The 16,808-nt window shown below is 45.4% G+C and overlaps 1 protein-coding gene across 11 annotated transcripts in view; it reads right to left on the bottom strand.

Moving 5' to 3' along the window:
• kis (chromodomain helicase DNA binding protein kismet) overlaps positions 1-16,808 on the bottom strand; it is a 200,046-nt gene that overhangs the window by 13,942 nt on the left and 169,296 nt on the right. For 9 of the 11 annotated variants that reach the window (XM_065438209.2, XM_065438203.2, XM_065438214.2 and 6 more), the window contains 3 exons: positions 7,878-8,012; positions 6,302-6,406; positions 4,652-4,729 (listed from right to left, as the gene is read on the bottom strand). In XM_065438209.2, coding sequence (XP_065294281.1) covers positions 4,652-4,729; positions 6,302-6,406; positions 7,878-8,012 — 318 coding nt within the window. The remainder of the gene's footprint in view (positions 1-4,651; positions 4,730-6,301; positions 6,407-7,877; positions 8,013-16,808) is intronic. The other 2 variants (XM_065438211.2, XM_070530808.1) reach the window with 1 other exon arrangement.

Raw genomic sequence — 16,808 nt, 5'->3', positions numbered from 1 at the left:
ATTGCAGTGTCACGCTGAACGCTGCCGCTGTCCGCAACTATTTCACTCATTTGTGAGCTAGCTAGGCCTACTTCGGCATCATTTGCGGTTGGCGGCGAGCTACTCTCGATGCTTTCAGAAGTAATGGAGCGCTTTTGAAAGTTATAAGCTGATCGCTTCTTCTTTTTACCGAACTTGTACCTCGTGGCGAACTTTCCCGGTGGATCGGACATCGTTGGGCATGTGCCAACAAACCTACGATACGCGCAGTCGCGTCGCCTGCGGAGTGGAGCAGACGATGGGAACCTCGCGCAGCCAACCACAGCACCCGTTTTTGGTCACGTGCGCTAGTCAACGAATCGGATCGCACGTTCGGGCTTTTTTTGCTCCCCGGATTTCAACGTCACTGGCGTACCAACGGAGTCACTTTTGGCGGGAAATTAAAGAAGGAAGGCTCCTCTTTCCAACGAGACCAAGATGGCTGCGATCGCGCGTGTAGAAAAAGAGCTACGCGCCGCGATAAAAAGGGTTGTTTTTGCGCGGAATTCAGCTCACAGTGATGTTATAAATTGATATTGCGGACAAAATAATCTTCCCTGAGATTCGAAACTTGGTGAATTAAAGGAATATTAGCTGTAGATATCGAAAATCTCGTTTTCAAAAATTGATTTTTTTTGCGATTTTTTTGCTGCCAAAAAATGTGGTCATGAGATGCCATGAGAAAGGCTGGATGAATGAGAATCTTGTGCTCGACTGGATAAGTCTGTGTAGGTGGCCTGGCACACTGTTGTCGATTTCGTTGCCATTTGGCGGACTCAGTGAAGAGGCTGTTGTGCAAATCCGGCACTGAACGCGTTGTTATCGCGGGTGGGATGATGTCTCAGATACAGCCTTTAGATGTTTGCCTGAACAAGCCGTTTAAGGAGGCGGTCAAGCAGTGTTACGCAGACTGGATGCGCTCAGGTGAGCCTGCAGTGATGCTGACTGGGTGGCTGAAGCGGGCTTCGCCAGCCATGCTATGCAAGTGGATTGTGGACGCATGGGCCAGCATATCAGAGGACCTTGTGCATCACGCATTCAAGAAGTGCGGCATCTCGAACACGCTCGATGGCATAGAGAATGAGTACCTTTGGGAAGATATGTCCGACAAGGAAGTATCCGAAGAGACCACAGCTGAGGAATACAGTGCAATTTAATTAAATGTTTTCCTCAAGTTTTGCTACCTAGTACAGCATAGACCATTTAAGACGTAAGTGCCTACAGTGCGGGACCACATATAATGCGGCTTTATGTGAGCACCAGTACACCTCCCATAGAGTTCAATGTGTCAGCGTACCGCTTAGTGCATGGTCGTGCACAACAGGAGACGGGGTATAGTGCGGTTTCTGCAGCGTGCGAAGAAAAGAAGTGCAACTAGTGGCCTTCTGCCTTTGTTTGTGTAGTGCCGCAAGAGCGGGGCCGAGCCAGACCGAGTACCCGTGCCGTCGTCGTAACGGGGCGGGTCCCATTCAGAGGGCGAGAAAGGGAAACGTTGGGAAGGTCCATTTGCTGGAGGTGGCCGGTTGACAGGCTGGCTCTGCCCGTGCGCCAGTCTTCTGCCTTTTCTGTTGTTCTTATCGTGGATGTGCGCGAGTCGTCGTCTTGTGGAACCAAAGTGCGCTGCCAGCGTCTTAGGAATAGCTACCGGAAAACGTGTTTCCTTGTCTTGCATTTGTGTCGCGCTACTTGTGTCGCGCTGGGCTAAGTTGCCATGCCGCCTGATTCTTCCAACTCAAGAAAACAGCAAGCTTTATCCCTGGAGACGAAGCAAAGCATCCTTAAAGACGTCGAAAGTGGTCTAAAGAAGGTTTCTGTAGCACAGAAGTATGGCATCAGCAACACAACAGTGTCGGCAATTTGGAAAAACAGGGATAAGGTGCAAGAGCAACTGCAAGAAAATTATGGATCACTAGCAAGGAAGTGGATACGTTCGTCAAAGTATGAAGATGTCGACGCCGCTTTGTTCAAGTGGTTCTGCAAGGTGCGAGCCCAGGATGTGCCCATGAGTGGTCCGATTCTGCAAGCAAAGGCCAGGTCATTTGCCAACTTGTTGGGCCACGATAGTTTCAACCCATTAAATGGGTGGATTCAGCGTTTTAAAGATCAGCACGGAATAAGCTGCCGTGTTATCTCGGGGGAGAGCGCACAAGTTGACGATTCTCCTGTTCAGGCCTGGCTCAGTATAAACATCGAGACCATGCTGGCGAAGTATGCTGAGCGGGACATTTATAATGCGGATGAGGCTGGCGTGTTTTATAATTTGCTCCCAAAGCGCACACTCGCACTGTCCCACGAACGCTGCTCCGGTAGAAAGGCTTCGAAGGAGCGGTTTATCTTCTGCGCCAATATGAATGGCAGTGACAAGAGGCACTTATTTGTGATCAGAAGATCAGCGCGGCCGCGCTGTTTCAAAAAAGAGAGTGCCTGCCAATTACATACAAGGCCAACAGAAAGTCGTGGATAACTCGGGAGCTATTTGCAACTTGGCTTCAAAAATTTGATGAAGCCATGGTGTCAGAAAAGCGACACGTTGTCCTAGTCCTAGACAACTGCAGTACCCATCATGTTAATTTAAAGCTCAGTGCAATGAGCCGCAAGTTCTTGCCCTCAAATACGACAGCCAAGAGCCAGCCGATGGACCAAGGTGTAATTCAAGGCTCACCAAAATATTGTTGTAGATTTAGTGCCCAGAAATGAGTAAGCACGACATTTTATGATGAGTGTACAAGCGTGCAGAATCGGATTTCATCGTGCCAACCGAGTTAAACAATGTGCACCTTATGCACCGGTGTGACTTATATACCTTTTTTTTTTCTTTCTACTAGCGTAAAGTTAGTGCTACTTCTATTACGGAAAATACAGTAATCACGAAAAAGCCGGAACAATTAAGTCCTAAACAGTTTGGCATGCTCGTCCAAAAGAGTGAATCCTGGCTTGGCTGGCAATGAGCAGCTTCGATAACAGGTGCCCGGTTTACTATGCCCATGCTAGATCTACTGTGCACATTTACCAGCTGCACCCACAAATGCAGCCATAAGGTGAGGATATGCGCTCCATAACTGCCATTAATGCAGCCTTTGGTTTACTGTGTCCTAATAGCCAAACACGGCTCATCGGATCTGCAAGGCGAACAAGAGAACAATAGATAGAACAACATATAGTAATTCTTTATGAATACAGCGTACTTCATTTTATACCTTACTGCACAATAGCTGCCTTGCTTTTTTTTTTGTCACAACACTGCATTAGGATAAATATGCCAAGAAGTCCTACTGTTTAACACAACAGAAATGCTGTCATGTTCACAATAATTTCCATTTTGCATACAGTTCCTTGTCGGGTCAATCTATGGGCATAACTGCTTTTTTCAGATTCACATTCACTTTGGTTTCACTTCAACATATTGTATTTATTTGTGTAATTAATGCACCCACCTCATTGGTCCTTAAAAATTCACATATCTTTTCCCTTTGCATAATGATCGCACTTGCAGCTCGGCACTGCAAACAGTGGCCTGGTTTCGATTTCGACAGATGATGGCCAACTGCTGAGGCCAGCTGTTTCTTAGCGCTACCTAGCACCATTTGCAGTAAGCAAATATTACATGTTTTCTTTGCAAGCTCAATTGAGCCATTGGTCATGTTGACATGTGCATGGAGTGATTGGACTGCCAGCATGTGTCACAATGGGTTGGCACAGAAGCTACACTACCCTAGCTTCAAGTCTAAAGCTACGAGTTGGAGAATGGCAACTGTTCATTCAGAAACACTTCAGTGTCAATGAAATATGCATCCTCTATTTGAGGTGGCAACATAAAAAGCTGAAAGCTATCAGTAAGACACAGCAGGTTTTCTACGGACCAAAGATAGGCCATTAGCTAAAGGTCGAAGAAACAATATTTTAATGCATCAGAAGCCTCTGACACAATGGCTGTACTGTATCAGGTGAAACAAAACAAAATGGGGCTCGCCAACTTGCAAAGAAGCAGGGCATCCAGGCTACAAACTTTATGGCGAGCAGCAGCTGGATGGTGTGCTTCATGTGGCAGCATCGGCTTTCATTTTGAAGAAAGATAACGTTGTGTCAGTGGCTGCCTTTCGCATATGAAGAACAAATGTAGACATTTATCGATTCCTGATTAGAGTATGGCAAGACAAGAACTTTGTGCTCTTGCAAATTGGGAGTGCAAATCACAACGCCGCTGAACTCTGACATGCAACAAAACACAACAGTTCAGGAGAAAGGCGCACGGAGTGTGCTGGTAGCAAAGGGTAACCATTTATAAGGAAAGAGTAGCTGTCATGCTCAGAAAATTACCTGTTACGTGACGACACTACTGAAGTTGAAGCAGCCAAAGAGACAAGCAGATGTGCAGATTCCTCGTGCACAGGTTCCGATTCAGAATAAGTGCTTTCAAAGTGAGAAAACAAACGACTTGGCACGTTTGTTTGATTCATTCGTAGCTGGTTTTTGGACACAATGCTAGTGCAGCACAGATTAGGCCCAGTGGTAACCGCAAGAAAATGAGCTAAAATTTACCCCACATAATAAACATTTGGCTGACGCTGAACACTTGGAGCACTTGTATTTTTAAAGTCAAACACCTACGAAGAAAACAAAAAGCAGTACTTACACGTTTGCGCCTTGCAGATGTTGACTGAGACATCTGGTTCTTCGCATCTTCGTTTTGTTTTGCCTGCTGCAACCACCTCTGCACAAGAAATTTAACAAGAACAATTGCTATGCTGGCTATGTGTACCACACTTCACAAGAGAGGAAAGACTGTGTGCAAGTCGAGAGAGAGAGAGAGAGAGAAATAAGCACTGAAAATAAGCACTGAAAGCACTCCTCTAAGGCAAAATAATTAGAAACAATTCTTCTGACAATGGACAAAAATGCTGCAAAAGGTTACTATGAAGTATATCAAGTGTTCCGTGAAATGCGTTTGAAATTCTTTGACCCTTAGAGGGTTTTTGCTGTACATGTACAGTGCAGATCTTACGTTTGATATTCTGAGTGTGACACCACTGGTTGTTGAGAGGTCCTGCCATCACTATGGAGTTGCACAAGCCCATTTGAAATAGCATTTCCTCTTGCCAGAGTGCACTACTATTTAACTCTGAGCCCTCGTTCACGTGGTCGCAGGCGCATTATCTGCTACTTCCAAGGAATCTTGTGGAGGCACATGTCCACATTTTCGTTCACACGTAGGATCGAGTGGCCAGAAAATGTATCATATGATTGGTGGTACCAAAAGATGATATTTTCTGGGAACGTTTTAACCGGTAAAAAAGAAACATAACTGTATTGGGTCATAATTTGCGCTCTCCGTTGTGAACGCTGGGCCCAGGAAATCGTACAAAATGGTGTTGTATGAATGAGGTTTTACTGAATACACCAGAACCTCGTTATAAAGAAGTTGTATCAGCTACGAAAATAGCTTCGTTATATCTGACATTCATCACAGGCATACATACAGATATTGACAAAAAAAAGAAAGAAAATTAACAGATCCATGTAAAAGAAATGCTAGTGGGGTGCTTCTGACAGGCCAGCAAAGGGCCTCCTGCAAATTTTGATGGCCTGCCATTATCTAGCTGTGCCCATACGAGGGGAATAACAAATTACGTACACGTGCTCTGCACCACCATGAATACACAACCATGCAATCGATGCTATCGCGCAAGATCAGTGTGTTGGCTAGCCGAATGAGGCCCAATCAAGCCAACCTGCTGGCCAAAACATGCACGCCGCTGAGACTTTCCACTACTACGGCCGTCAGTCCAGGGCTCATGTGTCCGATCTCATGTTTGATCGCCAATAAGGTCAACGAGTGCAAACATTCAGGCATCTGCCAGGCAGGAGAAGAAGATTGGCTGCTCCATGGATGAGTGCATGCAGGCTTCCGTTTGAATTTCCCATATTTTCATGGCAAACAGGGGTGCAATCCTTTGCAGACACAATGGTCACCACATCATTAACATGCCACAATGTTTGTTTGCAATGCCAAGACCTAATCAGAGGTTCAGCAAAATTTTAAACTATGTGAGGAAGACAGGAAGTGAATAGAAACACAGACACATATACAAGTGCAAACAAGGCACACACACATGCCTTACTAATCAGAGGCTCTTTGAGTGACAAGACAGAAAGAAAAGCAATTGAAAAGAAGGAAATAATATATATATATATATATATATATATATATATATATATATATATATATATATATATATATATATATATATATATATATTGCAAAAAAACAAGCAAGATTGCATACCCGTTCCTTGACAAGCTGCGACCATTTCGGATCAACATCAAACATCGGGTTTTTCTCTAACCACTCGGCAAGGTGCTTCAGAGGAGGTGCCTTGCTTCCAGTGATCTGTAAGAAAAGTTCATTCAATAAAATGCCTAAAGGAGTGCTGCACAGTTTATACAGTGGAATCTCGATGATGCGATCACGGCTAATACGAATTTCCGGATGATACGAACTTTTTTGTGGTTTCGGCCAAGCCCCATGACTTTGCAACGTGCTAGAGATCGGTTGTTACAAATCAGTTTTCGACCTGCGTCGGCTGATACGAAAATTACCGAAGACACTGGAAATTCTAAAGTGTGCTTGGCAAAAGCCAGACGCTGCTGCTGTCTGCGCTCCGCTTTCGTGGCTTTGCTGTTCAGTGACATAGCCAGTTGCTGCTGCTGTCTGCGCATCAATTCATTTGCTTTGGTGTTCGGCGATATCGCCTGTCGCTGCTGCCGCTTTCGTTCTGCTTCCCTACATTTGGTACCCGGAGATCTAATCAGTTGCTGTTGGCGTTTCCGTTCTGCCTCCCTTGCTTTCGCATCTAGTGACATGTTCAGTCGTCGCATGTGCATTCGCTCTTTGTTCTTTTGGCGTTCGGTGTTGGGGGGGAATCCGGCACCCGCTGCCGCTTCCCCAAACCGCTTGGCGCGGAATCACTGGGCCGCTTCGGAGCCATGCGTCTAACTCACTCGACTGCAACGAGACATCTGTCGAAAGAGCTGCGGTGCAGCTGCCACCGCCGACGCACTGCCAACGTGCGCGCGCCTTCATTCTGCCACTGTGTGACGTCACGGTTGTTATGCACAGCGGCGCCCCCCACCGGCGCGGTGGTTGCTAAGGAGGGGAGGAGGTTGCACCGCTGCGCGGAGGAAACGCCACAGTTGCCTTGATTCCAGCGCACGGACAGACGCGACCGCGAGCATGAGCCGAAGCTTTCGCCTGAATAAACGCCACCCCACCAACTGCCACGAAAGAGAACAGTGCGCAGTCACGCGATTTCTCCCCTTCTCTTTCGGAGACGCGGATGTGGCGCCAGACGGCGCGGAGGCCGCGACTGGGTGCGAAGAGTTTGAAGCAGTGGCGCTTTTGTTGCTTTTGTGCTTTTCCACGTGCCATCGGACGGAGTAGCTGCTGTGCTTCGGACTGCGTTCATTGTGTTAGACGTGGATGACGACGAAGGTCCACCACCGGCGGCTGAAACGCTGCACGCGCTCGAAGTTCTGAGGCGTGCTATGGCCGCGGATGAAATCAGCGACGACACGTGCGTGTGTTTTTATGGATTTGAACGAAGTCTGCTAAGTGACCCGACAAATGAAAAGCGGCAGCATGACATTAAAGACTTTTTCTTCAAGAAATAAATGCTTTTTACGTATGTGTGCCTAAATGAGTTCACCTCTGACTCTTTAATTTAGCTAGTTTTAATTGTTTCGATAATACGAATTTTGGCTATTACGAATATTTTTCGTGACCCCGTGAGATTCGTAACATCGAGATTCCACTGCAATAAGTGACAGAGGATACACGGGGGCGTAGGGAGAGAGATTCTGACCTTCTTCCCGGTCAGCCGATTGATCACAGAGACATTCTCATCTCCGGTGAGGCAGTGCGGATCCAGCTTGCTAGGGTCCAACCGAGGTCTCCTGCCCCTTCGCCTTGACTCGGGCAACTCGAGCAACTCCAGCTGCTACATGCAAAACATCAAAGAAATGTCTCTTCAGACGATCAAAACAAACCAGGGGAAAAAAGAAACAGAGAAGCCAAAAATTGCATACCATTCAACCAGTAAAATATCATACAGTTGAAACTCACAATAGCGAAATCGGTGGGCAAAGCGAAAAAAAAATTGGTTTTGGGAGAATTTCGTTGCTGCAAAATCAGACAGCACAGATGGGGAATGCATTGCAAAATGAAATTTTACTATTAAAATTCCATTAGTATACTGTGGCAAGTCTTTCTGGAGGCTTGGAACCGCATTGCCAACAATGCAAAGTGTGCCAAATGCCTCAGTCAGTGATGGCAGCACTGCCATGAAGCGGTATTCTGGGTTGATTGCTTTCAGAGATAAGATCACTTTTGCAATGTTTTGTGTAACTCAGCACAGGATGCTGAGCAACAGCGTTTTTTCGGCGCACATCATCCCCTGTAGGCACCGACAAATCCAGTGCCGAGCATGAAAGTGATTGACCAAAAATGCGGCCTCTTTGTGCAAATTTACGTTCAGTGACGCCGAGTCTGCGCACGATGCCTGTTGGGTGGTACCAAAACCAGTGTTCTTGCAGCAAAGGATGCATATTCTTGGGTGTTCGCTCAATCATGGCCAGATGCATGGCAGCCCACGATGCGGCTGCCATCTCAAGTACAAAAACCAAGTCCGTGGTGGTGGGATGTGGCTTTCGTTGTTTTTGTGGCACTTTTCTCACTGAACCACACATAGGTAAGCAAAAACCATTGTCACATGTTGGTAGAACCATGTGAAACTTCAAAGCCATCACTACTACGAGGATACTGCTCCTCACACCATAACGCAGAACTCACTGACTACACAGTTGCCGCTCTAGGCACCACATGCCAAAGGCAGCGTCTTCACACAAACAAATAGCTTTTTTTTTTTTCTGCAAACAAATGTCACAAGTACTCGCGCTTGAAAATGATCTTCGATATACCATTCACAACACTAAGCCTAAATGCCTACGTCGCCCACCATTGCAACGATGCCCCTCAAGCAAATTGACATACTTGTTGCTTTTTTTATTACCGAACCAACACAGTGTGGCAGCAAACCAGCCTGTATCAAAACAGCTCTATGCCGAAACCAATGTGCCTGAACCCCAAATAATATGTGAACTTGCCCCACGTGTCCGTACAAAATGCCATTTAACCAGCCGATATTGTCATCTGGAAACAAGAGTTGACCAGGCAAACACTGCTAATTCGGAAGTACCTCTCAGCTTACAGACCTTCCAATTTGATTCCTGCCAATGTGTTACAACCTGCGCTCACCAGCACAAAGTAAAAGCATGAAGCGCGACCACCATGGGCCGGCAAACCGTATTCGCACTGCTTCCGCGTGGGTCTCTCACTGCCTGCAGACTACCGAAGTGCGGAGTCCACTTTGAGAACCCTTGGTCCAGTAATACATGACATTTGGCGAGTTGATGCATATTGTGCAATACATAGGCTTTAGCGAGACAGACAAGCACATAAAGATGAGAACACATACAGTTGAACCTTGATAAATGAACACAGATACAGTCGAACCCACTTATAACAATATTCAAGTGCCACGAAAATTCCATTGTTATAAGCGGGTCGCATGAAAAAAATCAAAATGGGGAATGAGAGAACTGTTCTATGAAAACTGTAATGGTGGTGAGGCTGGAGCCCCTCCACACCACCTTCCATCTGGCTGCTTATTGCGTTGGCTCATTAAACTATTTAACTCTGGTTTCACCGCACCCTCTGATCGCATTTAACAAGCCGTGGCTGTCGGCGTTCAAGAACGGCACTGCTGTAAGTGCAAAGCAGAGTCACGGGCAGGAAGTGACATGCGAGCTCCACAGACACATCACTTTGGTGGCCTCAAAAGGGGCCTTTTAAAAAAATGCGAGAATGTTGCCACAGCAGCCTCTCAACTTGAGAAATTCAGAAGAAATGCTGGGGCGAGATCCCCACAAGCATCTCACAGCGTACTTCTCACTGGCTTGCACAAGGAAACCCCATGTCCGTCAGCTTTGCCTGCTTCACGCTAAGCTTGCCAACATCCTTCTCCAAGGCATCCAGGTGCTACACATAGTGCAGTGGAAGGTCCCTCATGAAAACGAAGCCTCGGGGGGACTGAATTATCTGCAGGGCCTCCAGCAAGATCAACACTGGGGCAGCCTGCCCTGCCGTGTCATTGTTGTCATTGACGCCGTCATTGTCACTATCCGATGTAAGCATGTTCGCGACGATTGGCTTTTCATCGGCAACGTCGTGCATTGCCGAGGTTCAGGGGCAGAACAGACATCTTCCCTTTTGGCGGCGAGCCAAACGAGGCTGAGAGACTATGTGGCCAGGAATGACTGAATAACCATCACAGACGAGCACGAGCAGCTTAATCTGTTGGCAGAACTGCAGAGCATGAAGGCCAGCGAACAATTTCAGAGCAGCCATGAGCAGCGCCCAGTGCTGTCAGCGAAGTTGGTGCGGTCCATTCGAGTTTCAGAGGGTGGAGTGGCATAGTGCTATGGGCACAGCCTATTCGTGCTCGGAGGGATGGCAGGGCGACAGGAGAGAGGCACACGAGTTTGGCAATGAGGAGAAGCATTAGCCTGTGGCAGCATGCAGTAGCTCGACAGTTTTCTTTTCAAGGATTTCGCATTACATTACCTTTCGGCTTAGACACCCAGTAGCTAGACTTCCTCATTATAACCGATAATGCGGCATGGAGGCATTGTAGTAAGCAGGTTATTTGACTATAGAAAACATACAAAGTTGACGGTGCAGCAGCTTCTCAATGTTATAACTGATATATTGTTAAAACGGGCATCATTTAGGTGGTTTCGACTGTATAACAATCTATCATATACAGTGGACTCTCTTTAAACGGAACCTCAAGGGATCGGGGAAATTGGTTTCGTTTATCAGGAGTTCGATCTACTGAGAGAGAAAGCTGAATACAATTGCATGAATAAAACCAACCAACCATGAGGATGGTGTTCCGTTTAAGAGGCAGTTCCGTTTAACTCATTCCTTACTACTAGAAAATATAGCTTTATATAGGTCCCGGAAAAAAATTATTTACCACTACAAATAATATTCCAATACACATTACAGCATAGCATATTGTGAATAATGAAATGCTCTTTCCAAAAACATATGTTGCCAAACAAAAAGAAAATTATTAGGTAAAACTTTGAAATTCTAGAAAGTGCCATTTTTGTTGCCAGTTGATAAAAACAACAATAAAAACATATCTACAAAAACATTAATATCAAAGGAAATTCAGAATATGCACTACAGAAAGAAATAATCCAGGAATAGTGTCTGAAAAAATCAATGCTCAGTACACTGCCGTTCTTTGGATACAAAAAAAGAAACAAAGGCCAGTTGATTGCTCATGCCATGCAGTGAAGCAGTTCCTGGATTTTGTGAAGCGTAGGTGCAGTCCGCACTTGTCCCACAAAACGTCTGGTTTTTGTTAAACTTTGTAGTCCTCATAACACATTTTGCAGTTCTGCCTTTTCGGCATCTTCTGAGGATCGTCTAATGAGAAGTCCAAGGAGCATACTTGCCAGTTCGCTAAAGTCATGCACGTCTTCCAGGACCGATCGCTCTCAGCGTAGCTGGGCAACTACAAGATTATGCATCCAAGCATATCTGTTTGCATTTTTGCAGAATGTCGATTGTCTTTAACACCTCTGCAGAAGAGTAGAAAGATATCTCACGCCGTTGTAAACTGTCTTGCGCTGATCTGTAGTGTTGGGCCAAGATGTGCTACGGGCGGCCTTCTTGGCGTGAAAGGAAGTTTCTTTGCTGCAAGTGGCAGCACATCATAACCAAGCGAAGCATGCACTGAAGATAAACAGTACAGCTCTCGGGTCGTGCAGAAAGATCACCAGATAAGCACACACAAAGTAGGAAACTGCTCAAAGCCGTAAGGGAAACTCTCCAGTGAAACGCTGCGATGTCCCATGCAGACTCCAACCATTGTCGCCGTCAGAGCTTGAATCTGCTTTGCTGTCATCTTCGGAATCATAACTCTAGTCGTCATCACTAAATTGAAGCGCGGGTGCCGCATATTTTCAAGCATGACGATTTTCTTGTAATGCAGCCGCGTGGGACGACGCCATGGGAGCGACTTTCAATAACTGAACAGTGACACCAGCAGCACCCCTTGCCTGGATTTTACGAGAAGCGAAACCGAAACTCTTGGAAACTGGTTGAAAATGCCAAGTTCACATGTTGGACAAGCGGTGGACCTACAGAAATACACTTTAACAGAATATAATGACCCGGACTCTAAACCGAAGCTCACTAGTGAACAGCTGGTGTCATTTTCAGTTAATTATCACCGCTCAGCACTGTCACACGTCAAAGCTGGCGACATAATTTAATCCTTGACTTGCTGGGAGTGATTTGATGACAAAATTATGATGCTAGTACAGCTAATTGTGAGCGACATGCTTTTTTTCTTGAGTAAGGCAGAAGGTCACAGCCACGCCTCTTTTCGCTACAATATACACACATTATTTTGCAAAACGGTCTATAAAAAATCACAACATTATTGAAGCGGAAAAATTTTAACTGATTCTGAAAGTTCGGTGCCTGTGTTAATGCTTGGATGGCCATAAATGGATAAGACATAACAACAACATGTCGAAACCTGCGATCTGATGCATCGATCACCGGCGATCGATTTGAATAGGCGTGGTAATGAAAGAGTTAAGGGGGGACGAGGCACTTAAAAAGCTTTATTTTTTAAAACAATTTGAATATAATTTGCACAGTTAATGCATTTTCACCAGCTGACTTCAAGAATGAAATAATTTTTTTCTATGATAAATATTTGTCATGATATCCAAAACAGGATGTTCTTTGTTTAGGGCTTAATTATCTAGTTAACAGCAACTTGCACAGCAATGTATACCACACGAAATCGATTTGATTGATCATAATGCGTCGTGACCTATAAATTGTTGCTTTAGGCTATTTTTAAGCGAAGTTATAGGTTGTGAAACTTTACCATAACAAATGTCCAACTTCATATTTTTCGATTACCAAGGTGGGCCTTTATGTGGCTTAATTTGACACACATAACGTCGTTCAGAAATGGCCTAAAACAATGATTTAGAGCTTATGACACATTGTGAACACTCAGAATTGATTCAGTGTGCTGTATGTTACCGTGCAAGTTGCTGTTAATTAGCTCATTACGCCTGAAACAAAGAACATCATCTTTTGGATACCATAAAAATATTTATCGAAAAAAAAATAATTGCATTTTTGAAATCAGCTGGTAAAATACATGAACTGTGCAAATTTAATTGAAATTGTTTAAGAAAATAAAGTGCCTTGTCCCCCCTTAAGTGATTTCCGTTTATTGAGATTCAAATGCCCTACAGTAAATGCTTGTTAATTCACAACTCGTTAATTCGAAGTTTCGGATCATTCAAAGTAGCCGCTGTGGTCCACTGTACAACATATAAAAAAAAAATTATGAGGTTTTACATGCCAAAACCACTTGCTGATTATGAAGCACGCCGTAGTAGAGGAATCCGGAAATTTCGACCACCTGGGGTTCTTTAACGTGCACCTAAATCTAAGTACACGGATGTTTTCACATTTTGCCTCCATCTAAATGCGGCCGCCGTGGCCGGGATTCGAACCCACGACCTCGTGCTCAGCAGCCAAACACCATGGCAACTGAGAAACCACAACGGGTCACAACATATTGAAAGCAACATGTAACGCATCCCGCTAATTCACACAAATCTGCACCGCCACCGATAATTCGAACTTTTGCACCATCGTGGAAGGGGAGAGTGCTAGTACGTGGGAGCACGTTGGCAATGATCGTCGCCACGCAGCTTTGCTCGTTCCATCTGCGGCCATCTGTTGCAGGTCAGTTCTCTCTCTCTCTCAAGATGAAAACACGGATGCGGCCCTGCCTGTTTATTTATTTATTTATTGCAATAGCAATTATAAGGACACTCTAAGCGCATTTCTGCCGTTGTGCAATAGCAATTATAAGGACACTCTAAGCGCATTTCTGCCGTTGGCATGGCCGTCAGGGTTACTGCAAGGTTCCATATCAAGTCCAAGGGCGACAACATCGTCGCCTTGCTCCCAAACTGTACGTGCAAGTGAAAACATGCCAGGGGAGCCGACAATCATGGCTCAATCTCGCCTGCTCGAAAGGGACGAATGCGAAGAGCAAGTGCGCCTTTTTTTCTAGTGCACGAGGCAACCAACGTTGCGAGGCGCCAGTGTGGGAGACATTTATTCCGGCTGCAACTGCACATATGGTGGCTGCGCGCGGTCACCAGGCTGTATCATGAGAGCGATATGTGGTAAGGGGGGAGGATCAGGGCTAACTTTTTTGTTCTTTGACCTAGAGCAACGAAATTTGGAAGCCACACTCAAAACTGTCTGAAATAAAGAAATATGCAGTTTCATTACGATATCTTGACTAGTTTTCAATTCACATAATGTTACATGTGTTCCGCTTGTGGAAAACCTGGCACTGTAACAAAACATGCCAGGGAGCTGCCTGTAGTTTACATCTTTGCTGAAAAGAGCACTACAAAGTACAACAGTTCCAAAATTTTTTTAACTGCTATGTTTTTTTTTTTACACAGAACATCATGTTCACTTTTCCTAATTGTACCAGAACTTGTCATTCACAAATTAGCATGCAGAATAAAAACTAAGCCCTCAACAAGATATTGAAGACTGTGATACCCTTAAGCACACTTCAGAGAACACATAAAAACAAACAGGATCAAAATTGGTCCAGGCACTCCCATGCTACCCTTTCGACAGACAATGCAGAGTGCCCAAAACAAACTTCTGAGAAAACGTCTCTCAAAGTTTTTGGGGCAGTTCACATCTCTCAAAATGCACCAGTATTGTAGCTTTTGCTGTCTTTGCTTACAGGTGATTTTTGGGTCTCTGCCCTTTGATTCGCGCGGATCGAGGTGCCGACAAGCGAAGTACCTAGCCGCACACTCCGAGGCGCTGATGCGCGAAATGCCGAGTCGCGGGCTCGAGGAGTCGGCACTATATGTTCTTAGTCACGCAGTCCGAGGTTCCGACGCACGGAATTGGTAGCCGCGGGCTCGAGGAGTCGACACTCGGATGTGCTTAGTCGTGCAGACCGAGGTACCGAACCGTGAAGTACCTAGCCGCGCAGTCCGAGGTGCCGATGCACGAAATGCCTAGTCCTGGGCGCGAGGAGTCGATACTTGATGCTTTTAGACGCGCAGTTGGAGGTGCCGACACGTGAAATGCCTAGACGCGGGCTCGAAGAGTCGGCACTCGATGTACCATGTAGTCCCGCAGGCGGAGGCACCGATGCCTATTTCTTGTGCCTAGGCGAGGGTCTGAGATATCCGCGCGCGATGTGCTTGATCGCCAAGTTGGAGACTCCTATATGTGAAATGCTTAGCGGCAGGTCCGAGTATTGCGTGCACGAGTTGCTTGGTCTGAAACACTGAGTGCTGAAAGGCTTAGTCACGTGTCCGGATTCCGCGTGCGAATTTTGGTAGCGATGTCCGCGTTGCCGATGCTCGTTATGTTTAGCTGCGGGTCTCAGACGTCCACAAATGCAGGGATCGGCCACGCTACTGCGATGTCCGCGTAGCACACGTTTTGACAAGTCCAGATTACGGCCAGTGAATACTTTCAGACCCGCGAAGTGCAAAGAGCCGAGCAGACGATGCGAGTGCCGGACCAATGACGAACTGCGCTGGAGTCACGTGGCGGGCGCAGCCAATCGCAGACTCTGGCACAGTCTTCAATCATTTGTTTTTTGTGTGCTTGTTTCTGCATGGAGGAGCTAGCTGAAGCGGCAAATTTGAACACGGAGAAATGCGCTTTCCAACGAGACCAAGATGGTGGCGCTCGGTTGTGCTGTTCCAGAGATGTTGTGGCTTGAAAAATGCTGTTCTTTCTCGATTTCCGCGAAATATTTCGCCACCTTGGCTGATGAAATAAATCTTTTAGAGCACTTCTACGTGGTTCGCAGTGATGATATTTCGGAATCAGATAGAAAAAGAGTAATAAAAATTGAAAATGTGGTTTTCAAAAATTCCCTTTTTGGCCCTTTTTCGAGAAGCGAAAGCCGCATCCCCCCTTAAGAGGAAGCTCTAGCTCGGGCCCAACTTCGATGCGACCCATTCAAATACATGTAAAATGCAGAAACGCTTTTCTGAGATAACACCTGGACCGATTTTAATGAAACTTATTGCATTTAAAAGATAAAGGTAAATTCTAGTGACTGTTGGTCATACAAATTAAATTTAGGGCCTGAATTTTGTTAAAAGAATTTTCAAAAATTCTAAAGTTCAAGAAAAGATAGAAGCACGAAGTTAACAGATTAATAGCTCTGCATCAAGAACAGATATTGTGGTTCTGTAAACGGCAGCCACTACATCATTCAAAACGAACAACTTCGATATGTCAATTTATATCTTACGTGAATTCGTTACGTTGTGTACAAGGGTTCTGCAAAGGCTGTATTTCCATATTACTAAACTTTTTGAGATTCATGTGGAAGATATCAATTTTGTCCACTTTAGATGTACTATTAGATGCAATTCACATAATTGTGATATCATTTTTCGTTTCTGAGTAAAGTTCATAGTTGTAAACTTCATAGTCTTGTTTTCTGAAAATTTGCGATTTTTGCCAAGTTTTAATAAAAAATTGACAACATCAATCAAAAATACGAAACCACAAGTCACTGGATCTTAAGTTCTTCTTTTAAATGCAACAAACC

This window comes from Dermacentor albipictus, chromosome 1 (assembly GCF_038994185.2).
Source record: "Dermacentor albipictus isolate Rhodes 1998 colony chromosome 1, USDA_Dalb.pri_finalv2, whole genome shotgun sequence".
NCBI classification, from domain to species: Eukaryota; Metazoa; Arthropoda; class Arachnida; order Ixodida; family Ixodidae; genus Dermacentor; species Dermacentor albipictus.
This window is presented reverse-complemented; position numbering and strand designations above follow the sequence as displayed.